The following is a 17,320-nucleotide window of genomic DNA, read 5'->3' on the forward strand; positions in this document are numbered from 1 at the left end:
CCTGGAGCCAGGCTCGTGTACCCTCCCGAGCTGCCAGTACCAGCCAGGAGGGACACGGATCCAACAAACATGTGGTTGCATTCAGCCCTCCCAAGACCCTGTCCACATCCTCGGGCGCAACAGAGTCAAACTCCTCCCATACAACTGTCTCAAGACCTGCTTCCGTCTCCTCCCCCTGGGTCAACCAGTCGGAGTCCAATGCTCAGTATTGTCTGAGCATAATTTAAGAAGTTGGTTTTTAATCTTTAAACCTGATAGGTGATCCTTGACTTATAAGCACAACTGAGCCCAAAATTTCTTTTGCTAAGCAAGTCAGTTGTTAAGTGAGTTTTGCCCCATATTACAACCTTGCCACAGTTGTTAAGTGAATCACTGCAGTTAACGTTGTTGTTAAGTGAATCTGGCTTCCTCAATGACTTTGCTTGTCAGAAGGCCACAAAAAGTAACCACATAACTCAGAATACTAACCATCATAAATACATGTCAATTGCCAAGTGTCTGAATTTTGTGACCATGGGGATGCTGCAACAATCGTAAGCATGAAAAATAGTCATAAATCACATTTTTGGTGCCATTGTAACTTCAAACAGTCAATAAATGAATGGTTGTAAGTTGAGGACTACCTGATCTGAGAGACTGTTCATCTTGTTCTGGACTCGTCTGAAAGTGAAGGTCATCAGGAGAAGTCTTATTAAATGTGCCTTCCCTTTTTAAGAGTGATTTGTTGGTCACACAGAAAAGGAGCTTATCTGCATTCTGTGGAATACACTCCATAGGAAGGAGTCAGGCTTTTCAGCCAAGCCTTTTCACTCCAGTTTAATTGTATCTGTAATTTTTATGAGATTTACTTACGGAATGAGAAATATTTTTAAAAAAATTATTAAATAAAAAGGGATCACAAATGAGATTTTCATGGATTTGCAGCTGGAAGAGATGTGAAGCCTTAAAACTTGTTCTGCTGTGTTTTTCCATTTAGACAGATGTAAAGAAAAATAAAGGAATCCTGACTCCACAGCGGTGGTTGCAACATAACGGCAATTGCGCAACAATCATTCCAGGAACAGAGAAACAATTCCTCCTAAAAGACACTACAAGCCTGTTAAGTGACTATAAATTAGAGGAGAGCAACAGTATAGGCATCATTGTAAAGAAGCAACATTTCTGCTGTGGTACAGTTGCACACTGGGAACCAGGATGGCTCAACTGTCACTATGGATTGGTAAGTCTCTAGTCTTACCCTTTAATGATCTCATATGCAGAATTTCCATGATTTGTACTGGTAGTTCAGATGACCCTGCAGATTTGTGCTGGTGATATGAGCAAGACATTGATGATGATGATGATGATGATGATATACTTTAAAGTTGCTGAAAGAAAATTTGTTCTCTGGGTGGAAAAAATCCCATGAGACTGGCCAGTTTAGGAAGCCTGATATATCTCAGTATCTAGTTTAAAGTGATCCAGTTAATTTCAAATGCTTATATTAATTGAAGGATTTCAATTTGACCACAGACAGGCATGAACTGAGTACTGTATTATGATCATTGATTGTTTTAGCTTTGCTAGAATTTAATTTTCTTCTCTTGGCTTTCTGTGTTTTGTATTAGGCATTGCTGCACTGATATTTCTTCAAAATGGTATGTTATATTTCCTGGGAGCGGGGGTGGGGGGGGGGGACAGGGGAAAACATTTCAAGTCATTCTAAATTTAAAATGTCTTCACTTGAATGAGAAACTATCATTTTCCCCTTTCAAACACAACGAAGGAAGAAAAAGCAAAACCAGAATATCTTAATGAAACTTTGGCTGCTAAATAGAACAGCTGAACAAATAATTTGAGAACCACTTTAAGAAGGGCTTTGCCTGGACAAGGCTTCGTATGAGATACTTCTTGAAAAGCTGGTGAAATAAGACCCCTGATTCTAAAAAGAAAGGGTAGAGCAACACTTCACTCCATTTCATGTCCCTCCACCTACAGAGGACAGCAGGCATAGGCTTAGCAGATGACTACAGGTAGTCCTCAACTTATGACCACAACTAAACCCAAAATTTATGTTGATAAGCGAGACATTTGCTAAGTGAGTTTTGCCCTAATTTTATGACCTTTCTTGCCAAAGTTGTTAAGTCAATCACTGCAGTTAACATGGTGGTTAGGGATGTAGTGGTTAGCCATTGTAGTGGTTAAGTTAGTATCATAAGCTGTTAAGTAAATCTGTTTTACCTATTGCTTTGCTTGTCAGAAGACCATGAAAAGTGATCACAGGATCCCAGGACACTGCAACTGTCACAAATGTGAGTTAGTTGCCAATTGTCTGAATTTTGATCACATGACCATGGGAATGCTACAATGGCCACAAGAGCAAAAAAAGATCATAAGTCACTTTTTAAGTGATGTTGTAACTTTGAATTGTCACTACATGAATTGTTGTAAGTTGAGGACTACCTGCACTGAAGAGCCAGTGTTGTCTCTTCTGGGTCTGCCAAAGGAGGCAACTGGAACAATGTGAAGTAACGCAACAATTATGTCATTTATACTCCCCCCAAAATTGAATAAGTATCACTTTTGCTGCACAATATGTCTCAATGAGACATATTGTACTGCCTGGAATAGACCAGTCAAATCAGTACCCAGGAATATAGGTGGTCCTTGCTTAACGACCACTGAACAACTGGTACTTATGACTAGATATCATACTTACATTGGACACAGTGTCCCTGCAGTCACATAATTGCAACCTGGGTGTATGGTGTCCAGCTCACAATTATGACATTACAGCATAGTGTACATTTTTAAACATTTACCAAAGGGCAGCATGGTTAGGGACATTTTAATTTCCAAGAGGAGAATATTCCACAGAGCAGGGGCTACATCCAAAAAGGCCATCTTCTAATCCCCACCAGCCAGGATCTGCAGCATGCCCACTCTGCTAGATCAAACCGGACAGGTAAAGACTCTTGGGAAAAGGCTGCCCTTCAAGTAACCCAGACTCAAGCCATACAGGCCTTTAAAAGCAGCATCTTGAATTGCCGCCAGAAATATACTGGCACCCAAAACATGATGGAATTTCTGCTGCAAAATTGTATGGTGGTGTGATGTTGTGTTTTAGACTGCCTTGCTTAGCAATGGAAATTCCAAACCCAATTATCCTTGTTAAGTGAGTACTGCCTGTATGACCTGTCCACCTAACAATTTAAAAATCATGCAAACACGAGTAGATAAATAGTTACCACTTCAGTGGAAAGGTAATAGTGTTCCGTGCGCCTTGGTGTATAGTCATGCTGGCCACATGACCACAAAGTGTCTTTTGATAACGCTGACTCCCTCAGCTAAGAAATGGAGACGCACACTGCCCCCTAGAGTTGGAAACAACTGGACAATAACTTTTACCTTTACCTTACCTGTATGACTGTTCATTCCTGTTTACAAATCATAACAAGTACAAGATTAGTAGGAAAAAGTATTTCACCATACATCTGTGATGTGCTTGGAATTATCTTAAGGGAGTGTATGCAAATGATAGCTCTGGCACATTCAACTCAGGGCAAGAGTGCAAACTTGGAAGAAGCAGGATAGTATAAGTAGACCTGACAATGTCTGCATTCTTTAGACTGAATATCTCATGCTTTAACAAAATTTATTTTGTTTTCTTTCTCTTTATAACAGTTTCTGCCTTTAACTTGGTTTGTTACTTCACCACCTGGTCTCAGTACAGGGAAGCCCCAGCAGGCTTTGTCACTGATGACATTGAACCAGATCTTTGTACCCACCTCATTTATGCTTTTGCTAATACATCAGGCAATCAAATCACCCACTACGAATGGAACGATGCTACTACCTATGAAAATCTCAGGGGACTTAAAACTAGGTAGGTACAGATGGGAGGTAATATAATAACCAATGCATCCAAAAATGCCAATAACCATATCATCTGCTAACACTGAAGGGGTGTTCAATTCATCGCATACTTGCTGATGTGAGTCTCTTCTTAAACTTAAGCTGAGAGATTTTAACTCCACACATCCACATTTCCAATAGAATAACTGCTGCAGGGAGAAGCCGTCGGCATCAGGGCAAGAGTACTCACGAAAGACAATCCTCCACCTTGATCTTCATGTATCCTCTCTTCACACTGATATTTATACCAAGAAGAAAACGCTTCCTTCCTGATGCCATAACTGTTTGAAAAGAAACAGGTGTTGTAAGAATTATGATAAAGGAAAAAGATTGATTTCTTCCTTGAATTAGTTCAACTATTTGAGTCTGTCAAGCAGTGGTTCTTTTTCTTTTTCTCCTGTTACACATCTTTCTATAACTTAAAAGTTGTCTTGACCATCACACTTTTCAATCTACAAAGGCACAATGACTTGAGTTCCCTCAGGAAATCTGCCCTTGGATTTAATTTAAAAATAGAAGAGGGAATTTAAAAGTTTCATCCAGTACTGTTCACTGGATGGTTTACTGGACAATGAATGACATTTTTCATAGATATATCTTTGATATTCACAGCACAAACTATAAATATTATTGTAATATTGCAATAAATGTTCAGTATTTTTAATGCAATGCTCCATTTTATGCATCTCCTCCTACTTTTCAAATCATTTGGCAACTTCTGCATCAAAAGGCATCTTAGTTTGATAAGGAGGGTTTTTGTAGAAAGAAAGGAAGTTTTCAATGAATAAACTTTTGCAAACGAGAAAGCTTGGGGCACAAATTTTATATCTTATAGAAGCTAAAAAAAATTTATAGTGGCTACCTGAATCAAGAAGAATGGAAGGATATAGAGACAAGTTCTACTTAATTCTTCCCTCCTTTTACTTTTCAGCTTAATATTTTATTATCAATAATTGCAAAAATTTAATGAGATATAATAAGAAATATAAAATGAAATGCAATAGTTCTGCTTTTAAGGAGTGTCTGAATGTCCACCAGAGGGCAGGACAAGAAGCAATTATTGGAAACTGACCAAAGAGTGAAGCAACCTGGAATTAAGGAGAAACTTCCTAACAGTAAGGACAATTAACCAGTGGAACAGCCTGCCTCCAGAAATCATGGGCACTCCATCACTGGAGGTTTTTAAAAAGAGACTATACAGCCACTTGTCTGAAATGGTATAGGTTCTCCTGTTCGAGCAGGGGGCTAGACTAGAAGACCTCCAAGGTCCCTTCCAGCTCTATTCTATTCTATTCTATTCTATTCTATTCTATTCTATTCTATTCTATTCTAAGATGATGGAAGTATCAGTGCTTTGTGTTACAGATACAATGATGGAAGTATCAGTGCTTTGTGTTACAGATGCAATGACTAGGCAATCTAGCAGACAGCTGTCCAAAGGATCATTGGCACAAATACTTTTTACTTTGAACTTAATAGTTAGAGAGAGGACCCAAAATGAAAATATAGACAATTATATTGAGTATAATTGAGTATTTACATTTATTTTTTCAGGAATCCCAAACTGAAGATTCTTCTGTCTGTTGGTGGAGCTACATTAGGCTCTGCACAGTAAGTATAGAACTGTCAATTTATTCGTTTGTTTGACTTCCAAACCATTGTTAACTGAATTGTTAACTGAGTTATTTCAAATGAGATTTTCATGATAACTGCAGCACGAAGGGAAAGAGTTGTTTTTTGGGGCACCGGTTCCAGTTCTGATCAGGAGTCTTGTGACAGTCACATTGTAGGGTAGACAGGCAGCATAGAAATTAATAAATTAAATTAATAAATAAACCTGCCATTGGAAAAAACTTTCATATACAATGGCAAACTATATTTGTACTTCAGGGTGTAGCTTGGTCATTATTTAGCTTCTCCTCATAATGAGCTGATCCCTTAAAGTTAAGTATTTCTTTCCTGCTAAATGCTACATTTGAAAAATCATAACCTATACCTGTCTTCCTCATCTCCCCTAGTCTCCACTTGTTCATATATAAAGAAAACGTCCCAAAAGTGGTGATTAAACTGGAACTGCAACTCCAAACATGTATATATACAGCCTAAGGAAAGCTTCTGACTGACATAAATTGGGTTTTACTTATACTGAATCATTTGTAAAGGGTGTGCCTATGAAGATTCTCAGTCATCCAGGTCATGGTTGTCTCAAAAGTGCTTTTTCAAAAGACAACTGGACTTTCTTTGTTTTTCCTTAAAGATGTTTCCCTGCCCCGCCCCCACCCCCACCCCAACATCCAGTCAGAACTGATGAAGCTTCTTGGGTGAGAAATGAAATGTCTTCAAGGAAAAACAAAGAAAGTCCAATTGCCTTTTGAAAGAGCACCTTTGAGAGAGATTTGCAAAGGGTAATTCTGAACTGAAGCCATTTTGTGCTGTGTAGCAGGTCACCACTGTTCTACAGCTTTATAATGCTAGACTGAAAGTGAAAAGGGGAGAGGGAGGGTTGTAGACCTTTGCACCTCTGCAGAATTTAATAGACAAGCAAAGTGCCTATTGAATTCTGAATCTTTAGAATTCAAGTCATCTTTTAATGATGATGATGATGATGCCCAGCTTTTAAATTCTCTTTCCACTAATACCAATGCTACTACAGAAACTTTGAATGGTTTTGGGATGCAATAGTGGAAGGGAACTGACAACTTAAATTTCAGTTAGTGGTAGTGATTTTATTAGTTAGTAAAAAAAAAAAAGCCAGCTTGTGAGTACAATTTGCTTTGAATGTAGTTGTTTCTGTTACTGCTGTACTTGCTATTATTTAGTTACTTATTTATTTGATTTCTATAGCTGCCCATCTCAGTAAACGATGCTGGGCAGCTTGCAATATTAGAAAGCATGATGCACATCTGGTTAAAATGATTCAAATATATTCCTTTAAAAATGTTCTTTTTAAAATCTGATAGTCTCTCTCCCATTTATAACAGCTTCCGGAATATAAATACCTCTCCTGCCACACGCTCGGAATTTGTAGCATCCGTGATCAACTTTCTTCGGACCAATAATTTTGATGGTCTTGATGTTGCTTGGCACGGGCCAAGCCAGAATGATAAAAGGCATTTAGTTAATCTGGTTCAGGTATATGTATATTAAATCATCTCTTTGTAAATAGTATAAGGATATGATTTTCCTTGTTCTATGCATATTAGAGATTTGTACAGTCATTTCATTCCACTAGAACAGGGGTAGGCAACCTTGGCTCTTTTATGACTTGTGGACTCCCAGAATTCCTGAGTCAGCATGGCTAGTTCAGGAATCCTAGGTATTGAAGTCCAAATTCATAAAAGAGCCAAGGTTGCCTATCCCTCCACTAGAACACTGCCTCACTTATTCAAATATACCACTTATCCTTATGAGGCCAGTTTCCTCCAATATTTGTATCTCTACTTTCTGGTATCTTTTTTTTTCTTCAATCAAATGATAAAGATTTTCTTCAGAAGCTCACCATTTCCTAAATCATCCAAATTTGCAAACTTTTTGAAATGCTCCTCCTTTTCCAGTAGACAGTCTTTACATGATATTATGTCCAAGAAATCCATTCCTTCAAATTTTACTTCAATTATATTTCCCCCTACCCTCACATATAATACTTTAGAGCTCAAGTGATCATTCTCTGGCTTCCAAAGAATTTATGTGCTGTAGACATCTAAAAGAATTATGTAGGAAAGGGGGAGAGAGAGCAAACAATTTTCAAGTTGCTTCTTCTTCTCCTATGGAGTTCAGCAGCTCCAGGATTCATTCATGCTTTGATGCATTGGAAAGGGGATCTGCAGACAGCTGAGCAGGACAGCCTTTGGCCAATTTGGTTGCCAAACAAATCTCACATGGATGGAGCATAGTGCTGTGAATATCAAAACAATTGTGAAACTCTGCTGACATCCCAAATCTAATTCCTTTGCATTTACCCTGCATTTACAAGGTTTAAATAACAGAATGAAAAAATTATCCAGAGATGTTTCTAACATTGGACTGCACAGCCTATTGTAGTAAATAAAAAAGCTGAAAATATTTGCAATATTACAGATTCTTGCTGCTTTTCTATATAGCTCAAAAATTTGCAAGTTAAATCTTTTTAGCATTTATCAAATCACAATAATGATTTCCGTTAATGTCATTTAGGACCTGAATGTAGCATTCCGCTATGAGGCCCGGAGGAATCCAGAGAGGCAAAAGCTCATATTGAGTGTGGCAGTACCAGCTGGAAAAGAAGCTATTGATAATGGCTTTGATATCCGGAATATTGCTAGGTAAGTACTCTTATTATCATGACTCTTAAAATGCATATAAATATGAACATACATTGGTAAGCTATCCCAAATGAACATTTCCAATTTACCATTTTTATACTTGCCTAGCTTAAAAATCTCTGATAAATTTGTTTTATCACTGAAAACGGGACATTTTTAAATAAATGAAACTAAGCAAAATAAATAAGTGGTTCAAAACCATTTCAAGACATGTGCATGGAGAATAAACAGTTTATTTGCATTACTTGCATAATCTTCTCCTTTAAAGTTCTTTAAGTAGAATAGTGTTACGGTTTTAATTAGAATTCATATTCCAGAAATATATGGATCTCATCTCTAATTGTATTCATAAAGGTTAAGTGTTTTACACTCAGAATTCCTTCTGGAATTCAATGTGAGATAAAGGCTTCTTTCAGAACATTTTCAGATACCTAATAAAGATATAGTCATTGCCTAAAGTGTATTGAATTATTATTTTTCTTTGCAGATTTGCAGATTTCCTTAATGTCTTGTCCTTTGATTTTCATGGTTATTGGCCAAGTCATAGTCATCCCTATACTGGCCATGGAAGCCCCCTTAGGAAGAGCAGAGCTGACAAAGGATCTGCTATCGCTTATAATGTTGTAAGTTCTCTAGTTATGAACTTTTTCAAATATATTTGAAATGTTATAATTGATCTTGACCCTAACTGACTAATGATACGGTAGCTAGTATAAGCATTGTACTGATCTAGTTATCTTGAAATCCAGCTCTAATGAATGAAGGTAATACAAATAGATTCAGCCCTATACCTGCAACCCCAATCCCAGTAAGCAGATTGACAATAATTATGGGCAGGAATTCCAAACATGTTTCATACATTATCTAGAAGATTTTGTTTGGCTGGGGAGTAATTCATTGTTATCCTGATGGTATATGGTAAGGACTAGTAAAAGTTGGTTATTGTTCAATTCTAAGTTCCCTACCCAACATGACAAGTTATAAGGAATGATAGGAACTCTATTCCCACATTTAGGCACCTCTTATATGCATGAACTGTCACAATCATATAAACACTCAATCTTCAGAGATCACATTTCTCAGTTTTTTAAAGTTCTCAACTCTAGCTGATATGCTATATATCCTCAGTTCATATGCTACATCTTTTTTGCTGTATCTGGAAGAGGAGAATGCTATCACTACATCATCCTATGTCATGTGCTATATAATGACAGATTTTATACTGTAGTTCTCTTATTTTATACTTTTGTTAATTTGTAAATGGAAGCTAAAGATCACTAGGAAACAAGGACTGAAATCATGTTCTTCTATTTAAGTAGAAGATGAGGCTATTTAAAGATGGAAATTCAAGTTTCTCTCCAGATCTTTCCTTCTTCCATTTCAATTCTTAAAAACCAGACAAACAACCTCACACAATCAGCCCCTTCTGATGGAATCATCATCCTCCCAGGGACATTTTATATGGCTCTGGAACTGCCCAGAAAAGGAATTGTGTCCCAAGTTCTGGAAAAAGTTTGACCATTCAAACATATGGAAAAAGTATTTTGCATAAATATTGTTTGCAAATATTTATATATTAGGAGAAAATATACATATACTGAACGCATAATGCATATTCAGGATATGCACAAAATGTTGAACATAAAAAATAAATATAAAACATACTCGGCTAGAGAGAAGTTCCCTGTGGATGGGCTCCAGTACAAGCCCTAAAGCTCGGAAGACTAAACTTCTGGTCTCGGTGACCAACCCAGATTGGACCTGCAATAAAATTAGGTCCTTCACAAAATCACAAATGAAAGAATGGGATGGAATAAGCAATTTTTTGGGGGGGGGGGAAAAAGTGATTATAAAACATTTGAAATATGTTCAACCCATAGCTTGAATATAGAATTTTAGGTTAGGATGCCGTATTGATGCTAATATCTAGATTCTAGAAATTATTTCCAGAAATTATTTCAGTGATGAAATCTGAAATACAGAGAAATACTGCATGTTCATTTCAAATTTGGAATAAAATTTGTCCCCCACATATTTGTTTCAGCACAGGTTAGAACATTTAGAGCACTAAATTATTGTCTATCATCCATAACAAGTATTTAGTAAAATAAATGATGTAATAGTAATAGTGCAGTACAACAGAACTAATTCATGTCAAGTACCTGTCGGCAGTGACCCAGAGAAGTAGCTTTGAGGCCAATATTGTAATGTAAACAAAGAAGATGGAAGCGTTCTTTAAGTCCTGGAAACAGAGATAGGATTAAGAAAAGACTTAAGCTGATCCTTCCCTGACTCCTTCCAGTGTAAGAGTCAAACTTTTGACTATTATTATAATTAATAAAGTATACATAGTCCTTGTTTAGCAACTGCCTTGTTTAGCAACAATTATTATCAAGCTCCAAAACCCAAGAAAGACACATTGTAATTCTTCCAAGCAGATTTGTTTCTTGTTCCTCACCTATAGACAGAATCTTGTCAAACTAAGGCAAACTACTGCCTCCATAAAGCATACACTCTGAGAAATAATAGGGAGGAGTCATTGTCACTCTCTTTCTCTCACACAAACTATATGAACTGAATTGTTTCTTGTTTCTCTGGAATGCACTCCCTCCCTCCTGGGAATCCAGATTATATTCCATCACAGTAATGATGGTGATAAAAAAGTAACTTACAAACTTACAAACTCAGTTCTGTAAAGCAAAGGAAAGCTTAAGGAAGATCATAAGCATAGTCATAGTTTCACTAAGTGACCACTTTGTTTACTGACTGAGTTGCCAGTTCCAACTGTGGTCATTAAATGAGGATTGCCTGTATAATCCTAGTCTTCCTATGGAACTGATTTTTGGATGTAGTCTACCTTATGTGGCTGACACTATCTAAAGCACATAATAAATAATAATGTCTTCTTTTTCAGGACTATGCTATCAGATATTTGAAGACTAAAGGTGCCCCTAATAGTAAAATTATCATGGGAATTCCTACCTATGGGCAGACGTTCACTCTTTCTTCTGTACAGACTGGGGTTGGAGCTCCCGCCTCTGGCCCTGGGCTAGCTGGCACATTCACAAAATCAGCAGGAACCCTGGCTTATTATGAGGTAAAAATCTTTTTAGTGCTTTTCCTATTTGCACCTAAGCATGGTATCATGGCAACATCTTTTCTTTTCTTTTTTTTGCTGTATCCCCTTGATCTTACCTTCATCTTCTTCCCAATCTAGGAATGAGGCAAGTTTAGGTTGTTCTTAGCACAACTAGTGTTAAACTAGTATTTTAACTTTAATAACTGCCGTTATTCTTTAATAACTTATTCTTAATCCTTATTTAAGATATTTAAGAATTGCTTCAAGATGTGTAAAATCTGTTAGACTTTGTCATCTGTAATCTGGGAGGAAAATCAAGTGACTGCAAAGATTTGAAATAGGCAGGATTGCCAATGGGGAGATGAAAATTCATGCTTTTATAGTTTTATTCTTGATTCAGTAGCCTATATATGTACACACATACAGTTCATACATATACTAACTCTAGTTTATTCATATGAAGGATTAATAGGAATCCAGGAGGATTATAGTGCACAGCACTGTATTTAACCCTGTTATTATGCTTGTCCTGTTTTTATAGTCCCTCCATGCTGAGGATCAACATCTGCAGCAAGGCACATTTTATATTTGTGTAATTTTCCATTTTGATTACAACACTGACCCCCACTGAGAAGGGAAAGTGTTAAAGAGTAACAGTTTGAGAACTGCTTCTAAATTAAAAGAAGCACAGAAAGGGAATGTTAAACCAGGCAAATATTGAAAGAGGAGAGGGTGGCTAGATAATTCTTTTAATCTTTTGCATTAAGACAGTACATGAAGAGGAAATCCTCATCTATAGTTAGGTCAAAAGAAGGAAAAATCAGGTCTAAGGCTCCATGGTGTTTAGGTAGCAAGAATATTGTGTTTTATGATGCAACAAGAAACAACCAACTGGAATTCCAAAAAAACCACTTGAGTCAATTGGCTGCCAGAAAGACAATTCTTAAAAAGATCCAGAAAAGATTGGCTCAGCATGTCCATTCTAAGAGTTCTTTGTCACATGGTGTTCATGCACTAGAGCAGAGGTCCCCAACCTTTTGGGCACCAAGAACCCGTTCTGTGGACAGAGGTTTTTCCATGGACCGGAGGGTGCGTGGTTTTGTGTGCTGTCTGCATCTCGCAGATGGGACTTTGCTTGTTTGTGTGGCCCGGTTGCTGGTATACCGCAGCCCGGTACTGGTCCATGGACTGGGGGTTGGGGACCCCTGCACTAGGGCACTCATTTCCTTCCAACTGTGGGCTGTTTTATGGACACACTACTTCTGGGAACCATGTTCCATTGCTAACATTGGTTGATTTATTGATAATTAGAGAATAAACAGGCATTCTCAGAGTAGCATCAATACAATCTGAATAATTAAAGCAAGGGTGCTTCCCCAGAGAAGATCTTTGATTCTGTACATGCATAATATACATCTCCTATGGATGGAATGTAAAAATAGTTCTCCACTAGTTATTTTAATATAAAGGTTGATTGATACAAAATGAGACTTTTAAAAATATTTTAGGCCTAGGCCAGTGGTGGCGAACCTATGGCACGGGTGCCAGAGGCGGCACTCAGAGCCCTCTCTGTCGGCACTTACACTGTCGCCCCAGTCCTAGGCCTTCAGCTGGGTTTTATAAAATCTTTTTGCTTTAGGTCTCTGCTGCCGTGTGCAAAAAAAAAAAGGCTCAATCAATCAATCAATTTCAACTTCTCCGGGGGAAAAAAGATCTTGCAAAGTTGGAATTGATTGATTGAACTTTTTAGTCCCACCCAGTCTGCCGTTACCACTGCAGCCACGCCCACCCAATGGGCCATGCCCACCCAATTGGCAACGCCCACCCGGCACCCAACGATGCATAAGTGGGTTTTGGGTTGCAGTTTGGGCACTCGGTCTCTAAAAGGTTCGCTATCACTGGCCTAGGCTATTCAGGACATTAGAAAAAAAGTGCAAGTAACTAAACTGAGATTAGTAATAGATTGGCAGCCAAATTAACTGTTTCAAAAGTATATAATGGTTACAACTACATAGATTAATCAGAATTAGTATAGACGTCTGTACTTGTTTAAGCTTCCAAACCACCTTTAAATACTTCAGACATTAAAAAAAATTACAGCAATCCAGTTGAAATAACCTGTGTTTGGCCATGCTGATCAGACTTTATTAACCAAAAAAAAGCTACAGATGATGACAAATCATCTCAAACTGGTAAACAGTGTAATCGTTTGAGGTCACCTGAGCATATGACAACAGCATCAATGGTGAGACCCATCCATTATAGTACAAGGTGAACACAAGGGAGCACATCTCCCAATAATATACCAGTTTCCCTGATCTAGAAATGATCAGCCCATTTTATCTCCATTAGCAATCCAAAGCCTTTGCTAAAATGACAAAGAACAGGTAGAAAAAAATGCTCAAGACAAAATGTAGATAACCTTATAACAATCCTAACGTCAAAAAAGAGCCAATCTACTGACATCATATATTTATCCTTTCTAATTTATTACTGACAGATTTGTAGTTTTAATCATGGTGCTACAAAAGAAAAGATTGAAGAGCAACAAGTCCCCTATTCTTATAAAGGAAACCAATGGGTGGGTTATGAAGATGAGACAAGCGTTCAGGTTAAGGCAAGTATTGTAGGATTATTTATTATTTATTCATTAAGTACCAATGGTGGTGATACAAATGGTATGCAACATGAGAATTACTCCATTTGTTTAAAAAAGAAGACAAAAATATGGTAGAAAAATTTCACTGCTGTGCAATAGGTCAATTTTAGGAACCTATTCCTGGATCAGGAAACCCTATGCTCATTCACTCATGCCCTGGTCATCTCCTGTTTGGACTACTGCAATGTGGTCTACATCAAGCTACCCCTGAAGAGTATTCAAAAGCAACAAGTGGCACAGAATACAGCAAAGTGGCCCGTATAAGACTACTATGCATGAATTGCACATTGCCATTTTGCTTCCGGGTCCAATTCAAGGTATTTGTTATCACCTTTTGAAACCCTTCTTGACATGAGTCCAGGCTATCTAAGCAACTGTCTCACCCCAATAGAATTGGCCTGCCCCACTTGCAAAAGGGGCATGTTGTGGACCCCACAAACCAAGTAATGTTGACTGGCAGGGTCCAGGAAAGACTTTTCTGCTGTGGCTTCCACCTCTTGGAACATTGAACATCTTGAAGTGAGATTGTTCCCACTATCTTGGCCTTCTGAAAACCTGGCTCTGTCAGGCTCAAAGAATCAAGTTCATTCATAAGGTTGCAGCATAAAAGATTTATTCAAACCTATACACCTGAATTTAATCAACTAATGTCAGCACTAAATTGGCACTAGATAAGGCTCAACGGAATTCAAGGGAGGCTGGACTTGGATTTCTTCTGGTAATGCAGGGACTCTACACTGATAATACATTTCACTCCATCTCACAGTTCTGCCTGCTCTTCTCCCACAGGCTCTGCCAGCTGGCTTGGGACCCCAATGGAGGCATCCCATTCTGGAGATAGAGAATAGATTAGGAGCCCATCTCTACCCCATTCCTTTTTATATAGATTTTTGTTAACTATTAATGTTTTAATTATTAATGCTTAATATTTTAATATTCTAATTGTTTTATATCATGCTTTATATCAGGGGTTCCCAACCAGGGGTTCTTGCACCCCCTGGGGTGCGAGATGATATTCCAGGGGGTGCAAAAACTTGGGTTTTCAAAATTATAGTGTATATGCATAATTCACTGCTGTTATTTTGAACTTTTGTATTCAGAGGATAAAATTTCAGAATGATACAATAGATAGATAAACAGACAAACAGAACTTATTTAAAGTAATTATTGGAAATCCCCAAATCCCCATATAGATCATATTAGCTAGCAGCATCAAAACTATAGCTCTGACTGTCAATTTAGAAAAGATATTGATTCATTTACTAAGAAAGCCAATAAATTAAAATTTATTAAGAAATCCATTCTTCTATTTCATCAAAGAACAATATTCAAAATATGAGGTAGTCCACTTTTCAAAGAGATGGTGGTCATTAGACAACTTATCTTGAATTACTAAGACATGTATAAATCTAGCTTTTATTTTGCCACTTACCAGATCTGCGAACAATTAGAAGCAAACAAAGTCATAACTAGTAGCCAGCACGGGTTTGTTAAAAACAGATCGTGCCAAACCAATCTTATCTCATTCTCCAATAAAGTGATTAAACCAGCGAAACGCAGTGGACGTAGTATACTTAGATTTCAGTAAGGCATTTGACAAAGTAGACCACAACCTACTCCTTGGTAAGCTAGGAAAGGTGGAATAGACAACATCACCACCAGATGGATCTGTAGCTGGCTGACAAACCATACTCAATAAGTAGTCCTCTATGGCACTACATCCACATGGAGAGAAGTAAGCAGTGGGGTACCACAAGGTTCTGTCTTAGGCCCAATATCTTCAATATCTTCATAAATGACTTAGATGAGGGTTATGTACATTCTCTTGAACAGTCCTAAATACTTTTTACCTTCCAGGCTAAAGCACTACACAGTCCTATTTGCACATTCAAAACATATTCTTTTCTTACTAAAAATATCTGAAAATGGTACCCTTAGGAGCCTAATAGTATCTCTCCTCTAATGATGTTTCTTGATCTTCTAGTGGCTGACATATAAACCAATCCAAATTTGGGAAACAATAAGCCCTTTTGCAGATTTGAGGCAAAGTGAAGATTGACACACTTCTATGTGTGGTTTGTGAGATAAAACGTTCATGTAAGCTCGTATTTATTCCAGAGTGAATACTGTATTTGAGGTTTATTTCATTCTTTTCTCTCTCCTTTAGGTTCAGTATGCAAAGAACAACAATTTGGGAGGTATTATGATTTGGACACTTGATCAAGATGATTTTTCAGGTACCTTCTGCAAGAAGGGCAATTATCCACTACTTGCTGCTATTAAAAATGAACTAAATAAATAAGAACATCAACATGTATTTGCCAAAAAAAAGCCCCAATTTTAAATAGCAGTAGAATCTTACAGGTTAGGTCAAATTTTGGCTTTCTTTTAGGGATTAAAAACAAATGATCAACTTTCTGTGTGGTTTTGTTTGTTTCTAAATAAATGCTTAAAATTGTATAACAAATAACCAGTTATTAGTTCTGTATTATTTCATGGTTAATGTTATTCATTTCTTACCAGTATTAAATATATTTCACTATATGAATAAATAGTTCATCTTGATCATACTGTATTAGAAATGTTCATAAGTTTCGTTAATTGTGTTGTCTTGGGAAAAAAAGTCTTAATACTTTCAATAAAGGATTTGCCTCCCTTTACTTTGGTATTCTATATGTCAGAAATTATGTTCGTTCTTGTGATGAGTGGAAGATGATGAGGTAGAGCGCTTTTTCTTCAAAACACACCTTTTTCCAAAATAATTTTGTTTTCAGTTTTAAACAATCATCCTGGACAAATCAGCTGCCCCTTCTCTGGAACATCAACAAATTAATTAAATTTGATTTAAGGACAAGCATTATATCACTTTTACAGAATGAATATAAGTCAAACGCTGCGACAAATGCTATTGTACCAAACTGGAGATTTTTTACAAGTAACTCTTGTACTTAACTATTTTAGTATCACTGAAAGGGAACCTCTCCCTTTGAGCACATCTTTGGCTTCAACATACTATAAAAAAATCAATGAGATAAAAATGTATGTTGTTACTAGGATAATAATATATTGAAGTTGAAGAGAAGAATTGGCTACTATTTGAGCACATGGACAAATTGTTTTCTAATTAGTTGGTTTGAAATTAAAGTATAAACTGCCCATAAAATTTGGTGGCCTGACAGTGGGTAATTACTAAGCTTTTTACATAATACAGTGGAAAATGCACTCAGTCCCAGAGAATTCACATATAGCCTATTTCAAATGCATGACAAAATGGTCCCTAATGACTGATCATCAGCATAATTCAACTCTGACTTATGTGTTCTCATGAAAGCCATAATTATAGTTCTATATAAGCTCTGTCTGCTAAAATAAATTTGGTATGAAAAT

At 37.1% G+C, this 17,320-nt stretch overlaps 1 protein-coding gene across 1 annotated transcript; it reads left to right on the forward strand.

Moving 5' to 3' along the window:
• The first annotated feature begins 1,055 nt into the window (after window positions 1-1,055).
• LOC107293968 (chitinase-3-like protein 1) lies at window positions 1,056-16,593 on the forward strand. The gene is made up of 10 exons (XM_015823160.1): window positions 1,056-1,219; window positions 1,608-1,637; window positions 3,664-3,865; window positions 5,449-5,505; window positions 6,876-7,026; window positions 8,068-8,195; window positions 8,683-8,818; window positions 11,110-11,292; window positions 13,775-13,891; window positions 16,101-16,593. The coding sequence occupies exons 1-10, from the start codon at window positions 1,195-1,197 to the stop codon at window positions 16,233-16,235; spliced, it is 1,164 nt and encodes a 387-aa protein (XP_015678646.1). The 5' UTR covers window positions 1,056-1,194; the 3' UTR covers window positions 16,236-16,593.
• The last annotated feature ends 727 nt before the right edge of the window (window positions 16,594-17,320 follow it).

This window comes from Protobothrops mucrosquamatus, unplaced genomic scaffold (genome assembly GCF_001527695.2).
Source record: "Protobothrops mucrosquamatus isolate PMUCROS unplaced genomic scaffold, P.Mucros_1.0 scaffold1785, whole genome shotgun sequence".
Classification (NCBI taxonomy): Eukaryota; Metazoa; Chordata; class Lepidosauria; order Squamata; family Viperidae; genus Protobothrops; species Protobothrops mucrosquamatus.